Consider the following 22,925-nt stretch of genomic DNA (forward strand, 5'->3'; position numbering starts at 1 on the left):
TGGCATGAACCCGGGAGGCGGAGCTTGCAGTGAGCCGAGATCGCACCACTGCACTCCAGCCTGGGCGACAGAGCGAGACTCCGTCTCAAAAATAAATAGATAAATAAAAATTAAAATAAAAATAAAAAAATAAAAAAAAACATTTCAAGTACACACAAAAGTGGAGAGAACAATACAATAACCCCCCATGTATTTATGATGACAACCCAACAATTATAAACATTCGTTTGCCACATTTCCGTTATATTCCTTTCATTTTTTCTCTTTCCTCTCTGTTGAAATATTTTAAGGTGAATTCCATATATCAGAACATTTAATTCCTAATAACTTGCCTCTGCAGCTCGAAATTTAATTTGGAGCCAACCATTCCAATGCTATATCGAACAAAATGGGCATAATTCTTTACTATGGTATAATGCACAGCCCATCTTAATATTTCCCCTATTTACAGTTACACTGTTTGAATCAAGGTACCAAATTTCACACTATGTCTCTGATAATTATGTCTCTTAAGTCAATTTTAGTCTAAAGCAATCCCTCTTGACATCTTTCTTTAAGGATACTTCTAGGAGGTGCTGTGACTTTATATGCATCACATTGAGGGACATAAAGGCTGGTTGTCCCACTTGTGATGATAAGTTCCTCAAGTAGGCTCAGGAGGTGGCAGCTCGATCTCTACATTCATACTGCTGCTATCTCTCTTCACAACCAATCAGTGATTCTCATGGCAATACTTTGGCTCCCAACACTACTTTTAATGGTGCTGATGGTGCTGACATCTCTCTTCAGTCAGTAGTATTTGGAGGAGACACGGGGTCTACCTCCATTGCTTAGAGAGGGAATGCAATGTTCAGAAGACTCCTCTGATGCCAATTCACGTCCTTTCTACTCAGCATCCTTCTGCCCTGTGGTCACTGGTCAACCATGAGGTGATGCTATGTTAGGAGAACCACATGGCTTTCTCATCGTCATCAGGATGCCATGAAGTGGGCATGATGAAGGTCCTTCAGCACATGAAGACACAATTTGACGAACCTAGACTTTTAGCACAACTCTTTGTGCCTGACTCCCAAATGCCTCTTCCTGCCACTTGTCCACACCATTATGAGGCAGAGTGAGGTTTAACTTGTATCCATTAAACTTTTCTGCCCTTCTTTGGAGGAGATATACTTGGTCTATGCTTCTCTGTACATTCCCACGTCAGATATGTTTTGCCAAGTATCCAATCCTAATGGCCCATTTCAGTGATAACACACAGGACTGGGTGGTTAGGAAACAAATACTCGCTAATTTTTAATGACATATAATCAGTCTAGGGGCCTGAAGAGAGTATATGGCATTTTTGAGGAGTAACTGGTAGTCTTTTCCATAGGAATAACAAACAGTACTTGAATTACTTAAAACAAGTTACAGAATCAATAAAGCAAGACATTAAAGAATCAATAAAGCAAGATATTAAACGATCCTTCTATCCTAACCAAGCATTTTTGTATACTTTTGTGTCATTTTTGCACATGAATACATATTTTCCGTGGTTTATTAAAAGGTATATAACCTGCATTTTCATTGATGCATTTATCTGCATAGTTCTGAAAATTATTTTTAGTAAATGGGTAATGTCACATTGATTTTCTATATCACACTATTCCCCACTGGTAGATACTTAGATGGGCTTTCAACTTTTCTATAAAAAGATGAATTTAGGAATATCTTAGTACAAAAATGATTTCTTTGTCATTTTATCAGAAAGTTAATGGTTTAGTTAAATAATATAGCACTTTATATAACTCATATGCCTGATAGGCATTTCTAACAAAATTTGTTCTTAATAAGCTTTAAAATAGTTATTGAAGAATGATGAATGGAAAGACTACTGAGAAAATAAAGCAGAGGCCGGGCACGGTGGCTCATGCCTGTGATCCCAGTACTTTGGGAGGCTGAGGTGGGTGGATCATTTGAGGTCAGGAATTTGAGATCAGCCTGGTCAACACGGTGAAATCCCATCTTTACTAAAAATACACACACATACACACACACAAATTAGCTGCTTGTGGTGGTGCACACCTGTAATCCCAGCTACTCGGGAGGCTGAGGCAGGAGAATTGCTTGAACCTGGGAAGTGGAGGTTGCAGTAAGCTGAGATCATGCCACTGCACTGCAGCCTGGGTGACAGAGCAAGACTCTGTCTCAAAAAGAATAAAAAATAAAAATTAAAAGCAGAATTAAGCGAGTGGAGTAGGTTGAATAGCGTCCACCAAAACTCCTGTGTACCTAGAACTTCAGAATGTGATGTTATTTATAAATAGCGTCTTTGCTTAGGTTTTAGAAAAGGACTGAAATGAGATCATACTAGATCAGGGTGGGCCATAAATGCAACCACTAGTGTCGCTATAAGAAGGGAGAGAACATGGAGTCACAGGGGCGAAGGCCATGTGACAACAGAGGCAGAGACTGGAGCGGTGCATCTTCAAGCCAAGGAATGCCAAGGACTGTCTGGAGCCACCAGAAGCCAGAAAGAGGCAAGGAAGGATTCTTTCTGAGAGCCTTCAGAGGGGGCATGACCCTGCCCACCACTTAGTCTCAGGCTTCTAGCCTCCATACATCTCTGTTGTTTTAAACCACCCAGTTTGTGGTTATTTGTTACAGTAGTGCTAGGAAACTAGGGCAGAGGGAGAACAAGACAACTGTACATTTGATTGCCAACAGTAATTGAGGGGAAAAAAATTCACTACTTAAATTCTTGGGTATGCATCTTCCATAAAAAGTCATGTGCTTAAGTGTACAAGGCAGGCTTTATCATTAAGACTATGGAGGGTCCAGCAGCCCCTGGAGACCTCCTGCTAAAATACCAGTGGTTTTCCTCCTGTTTATGCAGCAATGTCTTGGTCTCAGCTTCTAGGGCTGATTCTACACAATCCTGACCTAGCTGAATCCACATATTGTCTTGTTTGTCACAGGCAAGCTATCTGAGGTGCTCTCATCAGCCATCTGCTATCGGATTATGTAGATGTCATCTATATGATATAACAAAATCAGAGCCTGCTGAAGATTTATCCATTAGCTGGATAAATACCATTATTTAATCTATCTTGAATTACCAATATTAACAAATCTAGACACTATTAGGAACATAATGATGCCAGATCCTAACATCCTGCCTTATTTGGGTCTTATTTTTTGAAACATCTTATTTGAGATGTTTTATTTGCAGTTGGATGCTGCCTTCACCTTTAAGAAATTACAATATACAATAATGCAATATAATGTTCTTGAACAAAATGCAACAAAAATATGAAAAGTGTAAAGTAAGGTTTGTTCAAATTAAATCAGATAAGACAAAAAAGAGATTACAAAAGGACTAAATGCCTTGAGCAAGGCTAAAGTTAGCAGGCTATTTGAAATGGATGCTTCATTCCTAGCAATTTCAAATAACAAACTAGATACTTCTAGGACAAGCAAGTCCAACCCATGGCCCACAGGCCACATGTGGCCCAGGATGGCTTTGAATGTGGCCCAACACGAATTTGTAAACTTTCCTAAAACATTATGAGAATTATGCACAAACTTTATTTTTATTTTTTTAATTTTATGGGTCTTTTTTGTTTTGTTTTGTTTTGTTTTGTTGTGTTTTTTAGCTCATCAGCTATCGTTAGTGTTAGTATATTTTATGTGTGGCTCAAGACAATTTTTATTCTTCCAATGTGGCCCAAGGAAGCCAAAAGATTGGATATCCCTTTCTAGGATGTCTAATTGGGTCATGTGGTGGCATGTGTTCTTTCTGTAGCTGGAGTTATAGATCAACGCAGAAGAATGGCATTGGAATACTGGAGACAGTTCTGACAAAAATTCTCTGCCGAAGTGCAAAGGGCTCAGCATTAGGGAGTGAAGGCCCATCTTGGCATCTTTGAGAGAATTTTTCATTGTAATTCGGTTTCTCCACTGGCCAGAGGCATATACGTGTGAGACATATGGATAGGTAGATACGAAGAGTGCTGTCTATCAAAAGAGGAAATTGATTTTTAATAGCCACATTTAAAATAATCTGTAATCAGAGAATGAAAAGCTCTACCTCAAGTATCTCATACTTACCTACTTGTGTAACTGTACTTGGAAATGGTATTTATTTTTTCCTTGCCTCAGCCCAGAAAAATAACTTGAGGAAGTGGTTAAATAAATCTGGTATATTCTTGGCCAAAGTTTTGCATATTCAAGTAAACCCAGTATCTTTCTTTGGTGCCAATATGACATTTCACTTGGCTTCCTCCCTTTTATTGGGGAATACTGTGGCTGCCTATTTCCCATATAGTTTAGGGTTCCACAGGATAAATCACTGAGGCAAGAATTCATTTTCAATGCTGATCAGCATCCACTGGCAGGTGAGTAGGCCTTGTAGCGGGGAGCCACATTGTACATCTAACAGGGTAGAGATGGATGCATGCAAACTCCTGACTCTGCAGAACCCACGAGGGTGGCCTAAAACACCCTAGATTCTTGGAGGCCACAGCAGGGGCTCCGGAACCTCTCTTTTTAAAAAGAAACCAGTCTGCTTTTTCTGATTTGGTTCTTTCATTAAGACTTAACTTAAAGCTTTACTCATGTGTATTTTTAAAAACACCATTTATTTCTGGGCATAATGCCATTTCCATGAAGCTGGTCTCTCCTAGTAAAGACTTTCCATGTATGCCCTGCTTTTCCCCTCCCTTCCTCCCTTCCATGCTTCCTGACTTTCATATAGAGTTGAAAGCATCAATTTAGGTGTCTCTAAGAATGGAAATGAAGATAGCAGTTCCTTAGTACAGACTTCCAGATGCTTATTGACTTTTCAGGAGAACTTGGTTGATTTTTGTTTGTTTAACCAATGCTTTTCAAATCATTGAGTGCCTCAGTGGTGAGCACTGCCCATGGCACCTACACTCCCCCTCCCCACCCCTATGTGCTCACTCCTGGCCCAGGTTCCCTCCCGTTCCCCTCTACTATTTCTAACTTACCAAGAGGTACAGGCAGAAGAAAAATACTTGTTCCCCTATCAGCTGCAATGTGGTGCTGATAAAGAAACGCAAATCCCAAATCTATGATTTTGTCTTAGTCCTTTGGGTTCCTACCAAAAGATTAAGCATTTCTCAAACTGCATTTCCTAGAATGGTAGAAAATACAATAGGTGCTTGGGCAACAAGATCCTCTGGTCAAATAAGATTGGGAAATGCTCATGTTCTCCCCCTCCCCTTGGGCATTCACCATACATCCCAGGAGCCATGCAATAGATAAGCCTGTTTAAATTTGCTTAGTCTAGCAATTTCCAATGTATTTTACCATAATCCATCCTGCCCCCTTCCCCTCCAGAGCTTTTCTTCTTGAAGTCTGACTAATATTTTCTGTAGCTCAGAAAAGTCCACAAGAAAGATATCGTTGTGAATATGCAACTGGGTTTTTCAACAAATATTTAATAGAATATGACATTTTAGCACCCATAAATAAGAGGACACATGGAACAAGTTTAAATTGCATCAGGAAGTCCTGAGATTATTTCCCAGGAATGGCATCTTAATTAAGAACATTCTTCCTTTGGAAATATCTGATATAAGAAACAGCCAACTATCTTTGTAAAAATGGTTGGAAAGCAACCCTATGAAAACCCTGGGCAGAGACCCAGGATGTATTTTTAATCATAGGGAAGGTGGAAAGGGGAAATGTACAAAGAAATAGAGGGTCACTTCGTCTTCCCTGACATAAAATGGTTGTAGAAGAGGAGGCAAAATTTATGGTTGCAGAAGTAATGATCAGCACTGCCCGAGGAATAAAGCGCTGGGAGGCTCATGAAACACAGCTGGGAGTGACATTTCAATACAATGCTGAGGCTCCATAGGTTCCAGAAGCAAAGCATCAACTCTCTTATTTGCTCCCCTCCCTATCACTCAGTAATAATAAAATAAACACAAGCGATAAAACCCACCCAAAGCAACAGTGGGTGAAAAAGAAATATTGACACTCGTTTCATTGCCATTAGCCCTGGAACTGCTTCCTGTCTCCAACAGCAGTGTCTAACCATGATAAAGCCTTGCAATGGGCAAACGCCATCTAGGGTGGCATTGGTACCTACAGATAAAGCAGCAAAGATAATCCCAGCACTCGGAGTCTCATTGGATTTGACAAAGGAAGAATGCTCCTAGCACCCAATCTAGTACTTCTATTTGTGTATGACAGAGGGAGTAAAAGACAGGGTTGTTTTTCTTTATGTTTTGTAGCAAAATAATATTGAAGAAATTAAGCCAAGTTTTCATGATTCATTCCTAATCATCTGTCCTAAATGTTACCTTTTTTTTTTTTCTGATAGCAGACTGCATTGTTGGACATTTTGCATCTGGGTTGCTTAGAAACAGCCAGGAAGTGTTCAGAACTCATGGTAGCCATCACTGCTCTTTCTTTGTGTCTTTTGGGAGTTATTTTTGTTGTCGTTGTTGTTGTTGTTTTGGAGACATTGCTGTTACCCAGGCTGGAGTGCGGTGGCATGAACTTGGCTCACTTCAACCTCAGCCTCCCAGGTACAATCAATTCTTGTGCCTCAGCCTCCGGAGTAGCTGGAATTACAGGCATGTGCTACCATGCCCAGCTAATTTTTGTATTTTTAGTAGAGACAGTGTTTTGCCATGTTAGCCAGGCTGGTCTTGAACTCCTGGCCTCATGTGATCCACGCACCTTGGCCTCCCAAAGTGCTGGGATTACAGGCATGAGACACTACGCCTGGCCAGTTTTGAGAGTTTTTATGCTATAGAAATGAGAAGGAGAAGGAGTTGCACTCAAACTCCTGCCTCTGTTTCCTGAGGGGCCAAGGAAGAAAACTTCAGTGTTTATCCATAGCTAAATTATGGCCGACATAAAATGTAATCCTATACAGCTAATAAAAATATAAAAATATTTCATGACATGGAAACATATTCTAAAAAAAATTAGAATTCCAAATTAACAGTATAGTAAGATTTAATTTTATTAAAAATAAAACAGAAAAGGCCAGGCACAGTGGCTCACGCCTGTAATCCCAGCACTTTGGGAGGCTGAGGCAAGTGGATCACCTGAGGTCAGAAGTTCAAGATCAGCCTGGCCAACATGGTGAAACCCTGTCTCTACTAAAAATACAAAATTAGCTGGGCATAGTGGTGCATGCCTGTAGTTCCAGCTATTGGGAGGCTGAGACAGGAGAATCGCCCGAACCTGGGAGATGGAGGTTGCAGTGAGCCGAGATCGTGTCATTGCACTCCACCCTCGGTGACAAGAGCAAAACTCCATCTCAAATAAATAAATAAATAAATAAACAAACAGGAAAAAATGAGATTGGAAGTAAACAATAGCTGTTTCTGGGCAGTAGATTTGTGAGTGACCCTTATTTGATCCTCTATGTTCTCAGAATCGCTCTCTGATACATATTTTAGCTACTTAACTTTTTATAGAATAAACCTGCTACGCATATTTGTGGAACAAAGTAATCAAAATCCACACTATCTTTCTTTAGCTAAATATAAATCTAATGATGTATACTGATGAGTTTCTTTTTTTTCCTAGGAAAAAAAAAACATTTTTTTTCTAGAAAATGCTGAATGTGATGGTGCTGAGCTTCATTTTGAACTTGTTCCTGTGGAATAAACAGGGAATATCAATACTCCAGGAAACACAGACTCTATAGATTTCCTACCTCACTGGCTCAGCACATAAACACACTGAGATATGAATGTGGGAGGTTGGCTAAACAGAGAAAATATAAATATATTTTGAATAAGTCAAGAAGCTATAAAGAAGATCACAGATTTGGAAAAAGACAGTTCTCATATTCTTCTTCTGTTATCTACAGGGAAGACCCTGACACCTCATAATGTCTGTCCCTGGTTTCTTCACATATAAAATAAATGACCAGAGAATTTTGAATAAATTGTATATGAATATCAAATCTGGTTAAGGCATTGACTGCAGAATCTCATCAATGGTACATAGAAATTTCAAATGCTTCTGATAAAAAGTAAGCAGCCACAATGACATGTTAGGAAAGAATACTGGCAGGACTAAAAGAGATTAATTTGGCTCAATACTTAAATACAACACGGGTAATAAGCTACATTGTAAATACAAATGTTTCTGCAGCACAGATCTCCCTACGCTTACATCCATCTGAACAACTTCATGCTTTTAGATCTCTTTACATAAAGCTCTTGGCATAAAGTAGAAGCTAAACAAATGATTTCTTTCCCTTTTCTATTCGAGTGGCTTAGTTCCCAAGAATGAATTAGAGTTTCAGTGGGAAGTTAACCCATGCAGAGGCAAAACTTCTAAATCTTCCATCATATGGGTTTATACAACTACTTCTAAAATGTATGAGGTATTCCACAGTTCCTGCTTTCTAAGCTCACGTATGTGGAGTATGATTTAACTCATCAGCTGATACCCCATGGCCACCACCATGCTGTGCTGCAGGGAGGTTTCTGAGGTTTGCCACGGGCTGCTGCTCCTAAACCCGCCACTTGTCTCCAGTGCCCCTTTCTGAGCCTCTTACCCAGCCTCACAGCATCCCTTTCCAGGCTTTTTATGGGTTATTACCTCTATTACTGTATGTTGTAGCTTCTAATGTGTTTCCTTTTTTTTATGAAAGACAAAGGAGAAGGAGGAAGGAGCCTGGACTATGAATTTTGGGATGGAAAAATCCTCATGGCTTATGTTAATTTTTGACTCTGATATTAGACTGTTAAAGTTGTGGTTTAGTTGCAGAAAATCTGCCCTCCAGAGAAGCATGCACTACTAAAAACAAATAGCAAAATTATCCCATATTCCCCAGACAAAATATTGATGTGTTCCAGTAATGTACAGAAATTATATCTGTATCTAAAGACAACCCCGCTCCACCCCCATGAGCTCATATATTTCTGAGCCTTGCTATGTCATGTACTCTAATGATAAGCACCTCACAATAATGCTACGAGGGAGGTAGTTATTATTATCTTCACTTTGCAGGGGAGGAAATGAAGGGTTTGAGAGGTTACATCCTCTTCCCAAGGTCACCTAGCCAGCAGTGGAGAGTGAGGATTTGAAACCTTGGCTAATCGGATGCTGTCATCCTGCTGTACTATTTCCTTATGGTTCAACAGGCTGGCAATATAGAGGATCTTTGCTTTCTTTTAATGTTATTGGCTTAGATGGAGGCCATAAAAAGTTAACATGTTTGCATGTAAGCAAAATCCTATGACTTAATCTAGCTTTGGATTCCTCCCATTGATTACCTTAAAGCATGTGGATTGATGACTGGGATTTTTTATGAAATTGAACTTTCTTATGGATTTGGAAGAAAATTCAGGCATGTTGATAGCTGAGTTCAATTTAAATTTTTTAGCAATACTATTGATATCTATGGTTTCACCTTATTTATGTTTTTTTCCCCTAGTCTGATTGTCAGTATAAATATACCCTTCACAAAATGTGTTTGTAAAAATTGATAAACAACATAAAATTATAGTATTTTAAAATAAGGAAGGACTTTAAAGATCATCTAGCTTTGCACTTTCATTTCTTACTATGAAACCTAAGGTTATGATGCATTCTTGATGTATTCAAGGTAATCAGGGTTGGCAGCGTTAGCAGGAATAGACAGTATTATCATTGTTTTTTAAAGCATGGGCAAGATGTTTTATAATCTTATAATCTAGGACCTCATCTATATCATATTCTGTACCCAAATGTTTATCTTACCTCCAAACCCATCAGGCACATATGTTTTAAGAACAATATTGCAGAAAATTGTTGGCAGTGATAATGGTTTATTTCCCTCGTTTCGAAGGGAAATGTGTCGATATCCTGCCTGGAGGCCATCAAGTGGGAGGATCCTCTGGCCAATCAGCTTGTTGTTATCATCATACACAGCTATTCTCAAGACAGCTAGGTCCGGCAGGATCACCTGCAAACAGAGAACAGGACTTTCACTGATTTTTCCAATGCAGTGCCCAAGAACCATGACTCTAAGGAGTGTGGACCAAATCCATGCTGTTGTTAAATGTTCCCTGATGTTGAAAGTAAGTCCATGATCAGTCTGCATTCCCCAAAATGCACTGCATGAGCTGCAGTGCCCAAGACACTGAAAAAAGCAATTGGGACATGTTTCCTGGAAATTATCTCATGAAAAATGTTAGATGAAATGAATGTTAAAGATTACTACTTCAACCCTTGTGATTGATCCTTGTCCCCACCCATATAATGGATGAGAAATAAAGCCACTTGCCTTGATCTTAGAGATATCAGTGACAGAGTGGGGCCTGGGAATTGGGGATCTTGAGGTCTAATCCTGTGATCTAATATCTAGCATGCTCCTGACATCTATATTTGTTTGTTTTTAAGAATATGAAAGGTACCTCTGAATAAGTGCTTCATGCATAAGAGATAACTTTTATATATAAATTCGGGTCCTCCTTATTTCTTGTACTCCTCAGTTTCCATCAAATGTTGGGATGTTAAATAGAGTAAGATGCAGCCGCTAGAAACATTAACATACTTTGATTCTAAGACACCTACTCCTGCCATCCCCAAACTGAATAAATGAACATAAAATCTGAGTTCAGATGGCAGAAACCTGATTCAGTTACAAAATAGCAATATTACAAAAAGGTTATCCAATGTGTTTAATCAGGAATGCCTTTTTACTGGCTAAAAGCAACCAGGACATCTTGCTTGATCTAAATGCTAGGTTTAAAGCTGGACAATGGACTGGTTGCCTATTTACATCTGGAGGCTCTAATTTAATTCCAGCTTATGAAGATGAAGAGGAGAAACCATGGTAAATTAGCCAGTTTCCCTCTCTCTTGCTCCTTATGCAGTGAATAGAGGCTTGGGCTTTGCCATTCTGGCCATGCGAGATTAGTGAAAAATACAACAATGACAAGAAAGAAAACAAAGTTTTTAAAGCGCTTGCTAGCAGTGAAAAAAATGATTTAACTTCTGAAGAACAGAGAAGGACTCAGAATTGGCATCTTGTTTCTAGTGCCAGAACTATTATATATAAACACTAAGTTGGGTATTTTCTCATTCATCCAAAACAAAGAATGCCTGAGTCAACTTTCTCAGCTTCTAGAAATGTGAGTAGGGATTATTCACTAGGCCAAAGAACACTAGCCATACTGGTAACGGATCCAGCTATAACAAATTGGAAATACCAGGGAAGGAAAAAACCAAATCACAGCTGTGTATGTAACTTACACCATATCCTGACAGGGGCAGAGAAGAAGACAATGGGATGCGAAGGTTGCGTGGATAATGGGATTCACATCCCAGGGTAAACTTAAACGTCAAAATGGACTGTTTCATCAAACCTACACTGATCTCCCTTCATTTGGTTTCTGTAAGCCAGTTACTCTATTCTAAAATGGATAATCCCTATTTTGTTAAGGCAAGAAGCCAATTATCTGTGTTGCATGATGTACAAATGGAGCGGAACCAGCTGGAAAACTTGTGCCTAAAGAAGCAGCAATAAATCATGTTGGTTAGGGTAACAGAGTAAGTAAGAAAGGAAAGTGAACATTCTTGGAGACAGCACTGCCGGTGTGCGGATTTTCCACTGCATCTTCAATAGACAAAAAATAAACCAAGGGAAAAGGCGAGTAAGAGATTAACAACTGAATATTAGAGAGAATGGCTGTGATTCTTTTTAGGATCCAACACACAGTATTAGGAGAAAAAAATAAAACACTAACAACAGTACAAGAAGGACAAGACCTGCAAGTAGGCAACAGGTATCACTCTTTCTGGAGAGACAGGGCCATGCCAACTGACCCATGTAGTGACATCTATTGACCTAAATGTTGGAGTGCAGCATCTTACCTGACTACTTGGCTAAAGGAATAGTGACAGTTACCAGTAACATCCAAGGTAGGGAAGAACTCTGTAGTGTACGATGGTGTCCACCAGCAAAGACTCATTCTAAAAGATGGTAAACCCAGAGCTGAGGCATTGCCATGCAGGAGATGGGCTCTTCCAAGGAGGAGAGGAGAACCAAAATGAGGGCAGGGCCACATAGAACCAATGATCCTATGACAGCTACAGAAGTTAGCCATTAGAAGAAGAGAAAAAGAAGATGTCGTCGGTTGAGTAAGTGCCCCTGTATCATGTAGCATCTGTGAACTAAAACATGGTTCCCAAGTTATTAGAGTAAGTTTGACATGCTAAAAATGTCCTACCTTCCGAAATACGAATGACTCTTCATTGTAAACTGGATTGAGTCCGTTATTCATAACCATGCGAGTTCGGAATTCCTTACGTATGGTGTCAGTGGGCAACCCATACATATCTACTTCTACATAGGTGCCAATTTTCTTATCTGATAAGAATTGACCTGATATAACCTGTAGCAGCACAGAAATAGAGCCAAGAGAAGTAAACTCTGTGTAAGCATCAGTAGCAAAAAATAATCAGGAAGTAAGAAATTCTGTCTTTTGGGTGGGAGCAGGAATTTCAATTATCTATGGCAATAATGTATTCATTCCTATCAAACCAAAACATTATTGAACAACTACTATAGGCAAAAAGACCCCAACTGTTTCAAGCAGATGTTCTACCTTCTAGAACTGTCCAGAAAAAAACAAAAAATATATATGAATCATGATATAAATAGTGTCCACGGCCTCTTCACCTCACCTAAGTGTCTACATCTATGAAATGAAGTGATGAATTTAGGTACGTCCTAAGACCATTCATAACTCTGAAATTCCATCATGCCATAATTATTAATGAATTCTTTTAGAAGTCTTGAAAAGAGACACACAGAAAAGTGAAGCTAGAATTTGTCTCTTGTTACTGATATTGACACCGGCCAGCTAGGACAGTTTTACGTATTTCTAAAGACCAATGAGTCTATCTATGATAAAGCTATGGAGAGACGATTTTTCATTTAGTGTTTAAATGACTATAGCCATTTATTAGGGTTTTTTTGTTTATATTATTTTCTAGCTAACAATTTGAAACAGCTTTTTTGTGGTATATTTGACAAACAATAAATTATATGCATTTAAAATGTACAATTAGGCTGGGCACGGTGGCTCATCCTTGTAATCCCAGTTCTTTGGGAGGCTGAGGCAAGTGGATCACCTGAGGTCAGGAGTTCAAGACCAGCCTGGCCAACATGGTAAAAACCCATCTCTACTAAAAATATAAAAATTAGCCAGGCGTGGCGGTGGGCACCTGTAATCCCAGCTACTCGGGAGGCTGAGGCAGGAGAATCACTTGAACCTGGGAGGTGGAGGTTGCAGTGAGCCGAGATCGTGCCATTGCACTCCAGCCTGGGTGACAGAGTGATACTCAGTGTCAAAAAATAAAAAACAAAAAAATAAAATGTACAATTAGATCAGTTGGGACATATGAGCACATCTGTGAAACTACCTTCATAATTAAGATGATAAACATTTGTATCATCAACCGAAGTTTCTTTGTGCCCTTTTGTAACCCATTCCTCCCTGCCCTTTTTTCAAGGGCCAGCACTGATTTAATTTCTGTCACTATAATTTGCATTTTCTAGGATTTTGTATAAATGGAATCATGTAGCAGGTACTTTTTTGATGGTGTCTTTCACTAAGTAGCTAATAATTTTACTAGTGAAAAATGTGTCTCATTTTGTAAAAAGGGGGTGGAATCTTAAAGTTGTGAGTAGCACATGGATCTTGCAATTTAACATTAAATACTTTATAATTTCTTCCAAGGACCACTTGCATATACATTTATTTATACTACCTTGTGATGAGCAGGGGCCTTACCTGCACCGAGCAAGTGGCTGCAATAACGCCATCAACAGGAGTTTCAGAGAAGGGGTCAAATGTTCGATCAGGCCGCCTCATGAAATCTGGTTTGAGAAGGTACCTGGTAGGACAAAAGCACAGAAGTTTATTAGTAGGTTTTACAAAGACTAAAACACTCGCTAGTTGAAACAATGGCTTCTTCCTTTTCTCCATCTGTAGCACAGGAGCTAGGCTTTTAGGCAGAGGGCCCTAAGGATGGAAAAGAACGTGCCCGTCCTTATGGACACCCTTAAAGAGCCGCAGGCTCGGTGGTATCCAGGACTTCCTGATCCTATCATTTTCTCTGCAACTTTTTTATTCCCTGGTCCCCTTTAAATGCTTTTCTTTATATGTATAAAATAAAATGCAAAGAATAACAATGAAAAACCAATTATATGAGCTACAGTTATCAAAATATAAAAAATATGTAATAGTCTATCTCTGTATTAATTGTACTTTTAATAATGCATTAAATTATAAGATCTAATGGTAAGATCTAATGATGACAATAATCTCAAAGCACAAAAATATTTTGAGACAGCTGTAACAACAGTAGTGAAATATGACAACATCTGTGATTTACATTGGTGAGAGTGTCACAGGTACCACTAATGTGACTGTGGATTGTTGTCTACATTCACAATCAAAGGAAATTGGCATTTCAGCTAGAGGTAGGTGAAAATAAAAATAAATTATTTCTGCATTTCTAGTAGAAACAATGAGGCAAGAAAATGAATTAAAAGGCATCCAGATTGGAAAGAAGGAAGTAAACCTATTTCTAGTCACAGATGACATGATCCCATAAATAAATAAATAAATAAAACTCTAAGGAATCCGCTAAAAAACTATTGGAATAAATAAATTCACCACTATTGCAGGATACCAGATAAACATACAAAAATTCAGTTGTATTTGTATACAATGACAGTGAACAATACAAAAATGAAATTAAGAAAACAATTCTATTTATAATAGCAGCAAAATATAAACCACTTAGGAATAAACTTTTTAAAAAAAATAAGTGCCTACAGCTTGAAAACTACAAAACACTGTTTAAAAAAATTAAAGAAGAGCTAAATAAATGGGACGACATCTTGTGTTCATGGGTTAGAAGACCATATTGTTAAGCTGGCAATATTTCTCAAATTGATGTGTGAATTCAGTGTAATCTCTATCAAAATCCCAGCTGACTTTTTGGTAGAAACTGACAAGCTAATCCTAAAATTCATATAGAAACTCAAGGGATCAAGACTAGCCAAAACAATGTTAAAAGAGAGAACAAAATTGGGTGTCTCACACTTCTTGATTTCAAAACTTATTACAAAGCTACAAGATTTAATCAAGACAGTCTGGTACTGACATAAACAAAAACAAGTAAATCAATGAGACAGAATCAAAGTCTGTAAATAAATCCATGTATCTATGGCCAATTGATTTTTGATAAGGATGCCAAGACCAATCAATGGGTGAAAGAATAGTCTTTTAAATAAATAGTGATGGGATAATGGGATAGTTGCATGCAAATAAATAGATAAATAAATAAAACTGGATCCTTACCTTATACCATATGCAAAAATTAGCTCAAAGAGGATAAAATAACTAAATGCAAGAGCCAAACTACAAAATTCCTAAAAGAAGCCATAAGGACAAATCTTTATGACCTGAATTTGGCAATGGATTCTAAACATAATACCAAAAGCACATGCAACAATACATTGGATTTTCTGTTGAAAACTTTTATGCTTCAAAAGATACTATCAAGAAAGTAAAAAGACTAGCCACAGAAAGGAAAAAAATTGCAATTCATATATCTGATTAGAGGCCTGTATCTAGAATACAAAAAGAACCACTCATCTAGTTTAAACAATGGTCAAATGATCTGAACAGACATTTCTCCAAATAAGTAATACAAAAAACCAAAAAGCACATAAAAAGATGTCTAAAATCATTAGTCATCAGAGAAATGAATATCAAAACCACAATGAGATATCACTACACATACACTAGGATGACTATAATTAATGGGTCAGATAACAATAAGTGTTGACAAGGATGTGGAGAAATTGGAACTGTCATATGTTGCTAGTAGGAGTATAAAATGATGCATTCACTTAGAAAGACAGTCTGGCAGTTCCTCAAAGAGTTAAACATAGAGTTACCATATGACCCAGTAATTCCATTCTTATGCATGTAACCAAGATAAATAGAAACATATATTCATAGAAAAACTTGTATATGAACATTCATAGCAGCATTATTTGTAATAATACAGAAATGGAAATTACCCAAATGTCCATCGATGAATGAATATATGGCACAAAATATGGTATATCCATATAATGGAAAATTATTCAGCAATAAAAATAATAAAGTATTGATACACGTTACAACCTGGATGAACCTTGAAAACATTATGCTAAGTGAAAGAAGCAAGGCACGAAAGGCCACGTTATATAAATTCATTTATATCGAATGTTCATAATAGGCAAATATAGAGACGAGGGTAGATTAAAATTCCTATTGGGAGATAAAAGCTAAAAGATACAGATTTTGAGGTGATGAAAATGTTCTGCAATTACCCTCACTACACAATGTCTGCCCCTCATGTCCGCTGGGTAGTGGTCATATAATCATAGATTCCATAATTTCCCTGAAACTTGTGTTAAAAAACTTAAAAAAAATAAAAAAATTATTAGAAATAAGTATAACCATAGATTTAAAGAATCCATACTATGAGCAGTACATCAATGAAAATGAAGGTACTTTTTTCCAAAAGTAAAGGTTTGCTTTTAAATGTAAAAGAATCAAAATTATGGGGACTCAATCTCTTATTTTTCTTAGAAGCACAACTTTTATTAATTTCAAGTCTAGATGATGTCAACTTTATTATCTTTTAAAATACAACCCAAAAGGGATCTTGAGTCATGATATTTTTTCTTTAAAGTTTAATGTCACTTTTCTTAGTTTTGAAAAAGTCACCATTCATTGTTATCTTCTAAGTCTGAACAAAAAGAAAGTGTTAAAAATATTCCCTTACATTTGATAATCCAAAAAGGAATCTTTAAGAGACAACACTGATTTTTTACCAAGAATATAGAAATTTACACAATTGTTGAAATGTTAAAGGCGATTTTGAACACTCTTGTCTCCAAGAGAATGCAACCCCCAATATTAATATAAAAGCTCTCTATATAGAAGAGATTATCTTCTGTATTCATGGAGTTTTAGATTTGTAGCTTTTTTTGTGGCTAGAGTTGGCAACTAGAAAATATGATGATACAGCAAAAGGTAAAGAATCAGAATGGAAAGTAGGTGAGTAGCTACAATACTAGGCCTGCATCTCCGAGGGAAGCCCACCAGCTTTCTCTGGAAGGAAAACCGACACAGACTGTGAGGGGAGGTAACAATGGTGGTTCTGGCTTTCATGACACAGGCAGCATTTGGACCCCAGCTGTGGCAAATGAGGGACTCTGCCTCCTGAGGAAGGTCGGGACTTGGATGAATACAGGACTGGAGTCACCTTTCCAGTTCTGAATCTCCTTGGGAAGTGAGTGTCCAGAGATTCCTCACTTTCTACAGTCCTTTGTTAAAGATCAAGAGCCCTTCCCACCCATCAAAATAAGAAACGGGATCACAATGACGTCTCAGGGTCAAAAGCATTCTTCCACATCCCCCCTTTCAAATCTGCATAGAACACTCATCTGTGAAAGAGTGAATTGATCCAAAATGAGAAATGGCAGGAGAAAGGGGCAAGAAACCCATATCCAATTCTCCAAAGCAGGCACGCTCCAGTGAAATGGGTTCATTTTGTATACTTGAAGAGAGTAAAACAGAGTATGCAGAAGCTTGTCAGGACCCTGAGATAAGCCCTGGCCCAGGATAGGACACTTAGCAAGCTTTCTTTGAAGGTCAAAGGAGCATCTGTTCTGGGTCCAACGCGGTCTGAGAGAGCAGCAGAGGTTGCCTCTCACATCCCTGGTGGCTGTGAGGGTGCAGGGACCTGGGGTATTGATAGGGAAGCTGAAGCCAGAGTCTGGCACCAGAGCTGGCTATGTGGATGTGCTAATTGTGCAGTTGTACAAGGCCCTGAACTCAGAAGGGCCCCATGCTTGGTTTAGTGCTCTGCATCCACCATCCTAAATTCTCAGGAGCCCTTCATTTTCATTCTGCATTGGGCCCTGCAAATGACATAGATGGTCTGTTTGGTGCTTTCTGGTACAGAAAATGAACTCATTCCAGACATCTAGGTCTGTGCGGTAGGCACAGGCACAAGGCCAAAGCCAATGGCAAGGCAGGGATCCAAGGATTCTCTGTGGACTGTGTAGGGCCTTGGAAGGCAAGAGAGGGAGAGAAGAAGGGTTGCTGACCAGGTGGGGGGATAGGAGCCCCAAGAATGAGAAAATGGGGTCATAAGGAAACACATCCTATTTCATCATACCTAAGATGCCATCAGTTGTCCAACATGCCATTATTTTATTTAGCTGCAAGAAAGCAAAATGGCTGCTGCTGATAACTGCAAGTTGCTATGCTATACAGTATCCCCCTTTATTTGCAATTTCGCTTTCTGAGGCTTCAGCTACCCCTGGTCAACTCTGTTCCAAAAATATTAAAATAGAACCTAATATAAAAGTTGGAAAATAAAAATTTGAAATAAAAAATCTATTTTAAAAGATAGAAAACCCAATAGGAAAATGAGTAGAAGTTCTTCACACAACAGAATATCCAAATAGCCAATAAACATAAAAAAGAGAAAAAATTAAGATATTTTGAGACCACATTCACATAACTTTTATTACACTATATTGTTATAACTGTTCCATTATTAGTTATTGATGTTAATCTCTTCCTAAGATCAGCCAGGGAGCACAGAGCATTTTCCCAGGAGGGTTTCTGACGTTTTGCTACAGTCGCTAGATCCTGGGGGTGTTTGTGTACCTTGCACACTGATGTTCTATATAAAACAGGCATTCTTTGCCTCCACAGGCCTAAAGGGCACAGAATGCCTCTTTAAGAAATGCAGTCCTCAGACTCAGCCCAAAGGGGCAGTTTTTAAAACTCTTTGCAGGTGGGTGGGAGAACCACAAGGGTGACGCAGTGAGACCCATGCAGTGCCCGAGCACCAGGGACAGGAGCTCCTGTGCGGTACTGGGCCCCACATCTACCATCACCATGGAACACGGAGGCACGCAGGTGAGGGCAATTTCTTCTCTTTTCCCTGCCAGGGACAGCCTTTGCCAGCAGCTGGGTGTATGGGAAGGGGAATTAGGAGATTAAAGAGTCAACAGCATGGCTAATACTTTATCAAGCTGGGCTGCCCCACTGCACGGGCTATTCTTCAGCCTTTCTGGTGAGGTGTATGTTTTTAGTCACATAGCGTCCAACACATCAGCACAGAATTCAGGCTAAAGTAGCAACAGTATCCTTTTCTGTGAAGGTATTTTAAAATAAATGAACGCATTTGAAAATGACCAATGAGGTAGGGCATAGTGGCTCCTGTCTGTAATCCCAGCACTTTGGGAGGCCAAGGCAGGCAGATTGCCCGAGCTCAAGAGTTCGAGACCAGCCTGGGCAACATGGTGAAACCCTATCTCTACAAAAAATACAAAAACTAGCCATGTGTGGTGGTGGGCACCCCCAGCTACTTGAGGGGTGGAGGAGGGAGGATGGATTGAGCCCAGGACGTCAAGGTTGCAATGAGCCACGTTTGCACCACTGCACTTGAGCCTGGGTGACACAGCAAAACCCCGTCTTAAGAAAAAATAAATAAATAACGGTGGAGAGAGTGAGATGCTGCACATGCTAATGATGGCTAAGCAGAAACTCTAGAAAAAACAAACTGAACATAGGTTTTTTTTTTTTTTTTTTTTTTTCTTGAGATGGAGTCTCGCTTTGTCGCCCAGGCTGGAGTGCAGTGGCGCGGTCTCGGCTCACTGTCAGCTCTGCCTCCTGGGTTCACGCCATTCTCCTGCCTCAGCCTCCCAAGTAGCTGGGACTATAGGTACCCGCCACCACACCTGGCTAATTTTTTGTATTTTTAGTAGAGATGGGGTTTCACCATGTTAGCCAGGATGGTCTCAATCTCCTGACCTCGTGATCCGCCCGCCTCGGCCTCCCAAAGTGCTGGGATTACAGGCATGAGCCACCGCGCCCGGCCGTCAGGACTTTCTTTATACAGAAACAATTCTACTCCCTGCATCAGGCCAGGCTGCCAGGATTCCTCATGGCATGTTGGACAGCTGATGGCATCTTAGGTGTGATCGCTGAGGTGAGCGAGGGAAGTGCTTTAAGCATCACTGGGCCGCTGCAAGTTTCCAGAAGTGAGCACAGCTATGCCCAACGGGTCCTGTAAGTGCCAGGAGTGCCGAGGCTGCCTCCCTGGGGTCCTTAAAGGATGACTGAACAGAGCACTCATTGAATTTTGCAATGTCTGTGTGTGTGATTGATCACAAGGCCTTAAGCTTTTCTTAAATCTCACTTTTGCACAGAAACGTGCAGTTCCTGAAGTACTTTCATACACATTCATTCAACCTGACTGAGCTGTCATAAACTGTTAAAGAAAAGAAATGTACCCAAACGCTTGTTAAACATGGTAAAGTGGACTTTACTCAAAGGGGTAGTGAGCCGTGGCCATAGGCGTAAGGACTCAACTCTGACCCCAATAAGCATACATGGAGATTTAGAACCATGGAGTAGGGTGAGCGCCAGCAGATGGAAAATTACTATGAGGAAACATCAAGGATAAGGATTTCTGGCCAAACTGACTTGATAGGATTATTGCCGAAGGCAGGCCAAGGTGACAGGATATCCAGGGTGGTCAGATACCAAGGGCTGGGGATTTTCGCTAAACTGAACTAGCATGATTCTTGCTCAAACTGGATTCCACAGTGACTGACAGGGAAGCCCAAAGGTCGGTCTCATCAGAAAGGACTCGGTTTTTGTCAAAGGACAAAGTCTTTTTCAGTTCCCTGTTTTGTTCAAGAAAAAAGACATTTTGTTTTTACTTTGAATACAACAAACCCTGTGCGACAGGTGTCACCGTCTTCATTTTATCAAGCAGAGAAGAGAGGCTCTGAGTCTACCACACCTGCTCTAGGCAATACAGCAAGAACTAGGAGCAGCTGGGAGCTGAGCTCAAGCCCTGATCTTTAGACTCCCAGCCTAGGGATTTTACTCACAGTCCAGGGCTGAACCCCTGGGACTTGATGCCTCGGCCCACTACTTGGGAGAGGAGGAGGTCTACGAAGCAATTTATGTGCAAAATCTCCTGGGTGGGAACACTTGGCATTAAATAACAAAATTGCTTTCACAAAATTCTGAAATATGAATTCAGATCTTTCTCTTCCCAACTACACAATTTTTTTTCTTCCAAAGCACACAGCAGAGGAAAATGTAGGGCATGCTCCAGGTATGTAAGTGGTGGGTGATTTGGGGAATAGCATGGTCACTGTGTGTGCAGCCACATTGGCAGAGAACCATTCACCAGGCAGGCAGAGGGAGGCAGTGTGCATGCTGAAAAGCCATTCCTAACTCACAACTGCTGAAAAATGTTATCTTGACTGGCAGTGTTCAGTGATAAAAGTTAAGACATCCAATCAGGTGAGCCACCATGAAGAAATTCCTAATAGCATCATTATGACAGGATAGTTTTCCATTGGATTCCTCTAGAGGCCTTTGGGCAGTGGTCTGGAGTTATTAATATTTAGTTGCTTGGGGACAGATGCATGAGGCTGAGGTGGGGTGAGGGGATGACCACATAGTTTTTTTTTTTTTATCTCAAGATAATTCTAATTTTATATTTTCATTTAACCTTCCAGTGTTTCCACAGAATTAACATTTCCTATTTCACTTCTTGGTTCACAGTTTTCAAGAGTGCTATTTAAGGAAACTAGGACAATATTCACAGCATTATTCTTTGATAACTGCTACTTACAAGACACAAAAAAGAATCAATAGAGGACAAAGGTTTATTCCCAAATGAATGAAATTCAGCTTGACACCCACAACTTCATTACATATGAAATTAACTTCATTACTTGATTTGTCCCAGGTAAAACGCACATATTTAAGGCCTACATCTCCAGTTAATGTCCAAGTGTGCAGGGATTATTGCCTGTCCCACACATAAAAACCTCCACTATTGTTTTTAAAGTAAGAGGATTAAACTCTAGGATATGTATGAACTGCTTCTTAAAAAAACCCAAAACCTGCTTAGTAAAATGGGGTAGATGAAGAATGTATATTTGCAAATATTATCTAGGTATTTCATTTGTTTCTATTCCATCCCTCAAACCCAGCCTAAATTCTGTAGCCCCTAATTGAAAATGACATGGCTTCATTATAGCTGTAGTATGGAGTTCTCAATCTAGGTGATAACAGTTTAAATCATATTACTCACCCGCACGATCCATTATACTCAAATTTTCCCTGATTCAATTGCATCGCTAAATCTGTCAAGAGACAAAAATAATTTAGCATCTTGTCTTCCTAGACAAAAAAGACCCTGACGGGGTGATTCTGAACAATAGGTATCAGATTGCTCCTGGGCCCACAGGTCCCTCTTTAATACTACAAGGTTCTGCTTAGTCTATTTAAGGCATACTCTCTTCCATGTTGAATTGACCTCATGTTTCATTTAAATTAAACATAAAATGTGTTTTCATAAAGATCATGCTAAAGGTCACTTTTAAAACTGGATTCAATATAGGAGTCGTACTATTGTTCAATGAGTATTGAGAGTAGAGACATCCAACCTGCTACAGTGGGAGAGGATGGGTCTCAGGATCCCTGGGCAGAGGAACCCTGGAAATACCCGGGAGGGTGAATATGAAACTTGATTTAAAAGACTGGAAAATGAACTAGGTAAGTATCGCATAAAACTTGGTGGCATGCTTCCAGGATGGGACACAAGGGGAATTATTCTAGTGGGGTCTATCCTGGCAGCGCATGGCTTGTGACTTTTCTCTTGCAAGCGAATAAAATTTTTTCTTTCTTCTCATCAGCCAAAGAAATGGGTAAACTGATGGATATTTTTTCCTCTTCAAAATGTTCTGTTTAAACCTAATATTATAGAATAAAACATAAGCTGGGCTAGCCATTTAATCCATAGTATGGACTCACTGACAACTGAGAATACAAGTT

The 22,925-nt window shown here is 39.4% G+C and overlaps 1 protein-coding gene across 17 annotated transcripts in view; it reads right to left on the bottom strand.

The window, feature by feature from the left end:
- Positions 1–22,925, bottom strand: part of PLCB4 (phospholipase C beta 4) — a 413,770-nt gene that overhangs the window by 47,270 nt on the left and 343,575 nt on the right. For all 17 annotated transcript variants that reach the window (XM_055266705.2, XM_055266699.2, XM_055266709.2 and 14 more), the window contains 4 exons: positions 22,183–22,234; positions 13,767–13,869; positions 12,198–12,362; positions 9,724–9,928 (listed from right to left, as the gene is read on the bottom strand). In XM_055266705.2, coding sequence (XP_055122680.1) covers positions 9,724–9,928; positions 12,198–12,362; positions 13,767–13,869; positions 22,183–22,234 — 525 coding nt within the window. The remainder of the gene's footprint in view (positions 1–9,723; positions 9,929–12,197; positions 12,363–13,766; positions 13,870–22,182; positions 22,235–22,925) is intronic.

Source organism: Symphalangus syndactylus, chromosome 24, assembly GCF_028878055.3.
Source record: "Symphalangus syndactylus isolate Jambi chromosome 24, NHGRI_mSymSyn1-v2.1_pri, whole genome shotgun sequence".
In the NCBI taxonomy this organism is placed as follows: domain Eukaryota; kingdom Metazoa; phylum Chordata; class Mammalia; order Primates; family Hylobatidae; genus Symphalangus; species Symphalangus syndactylus.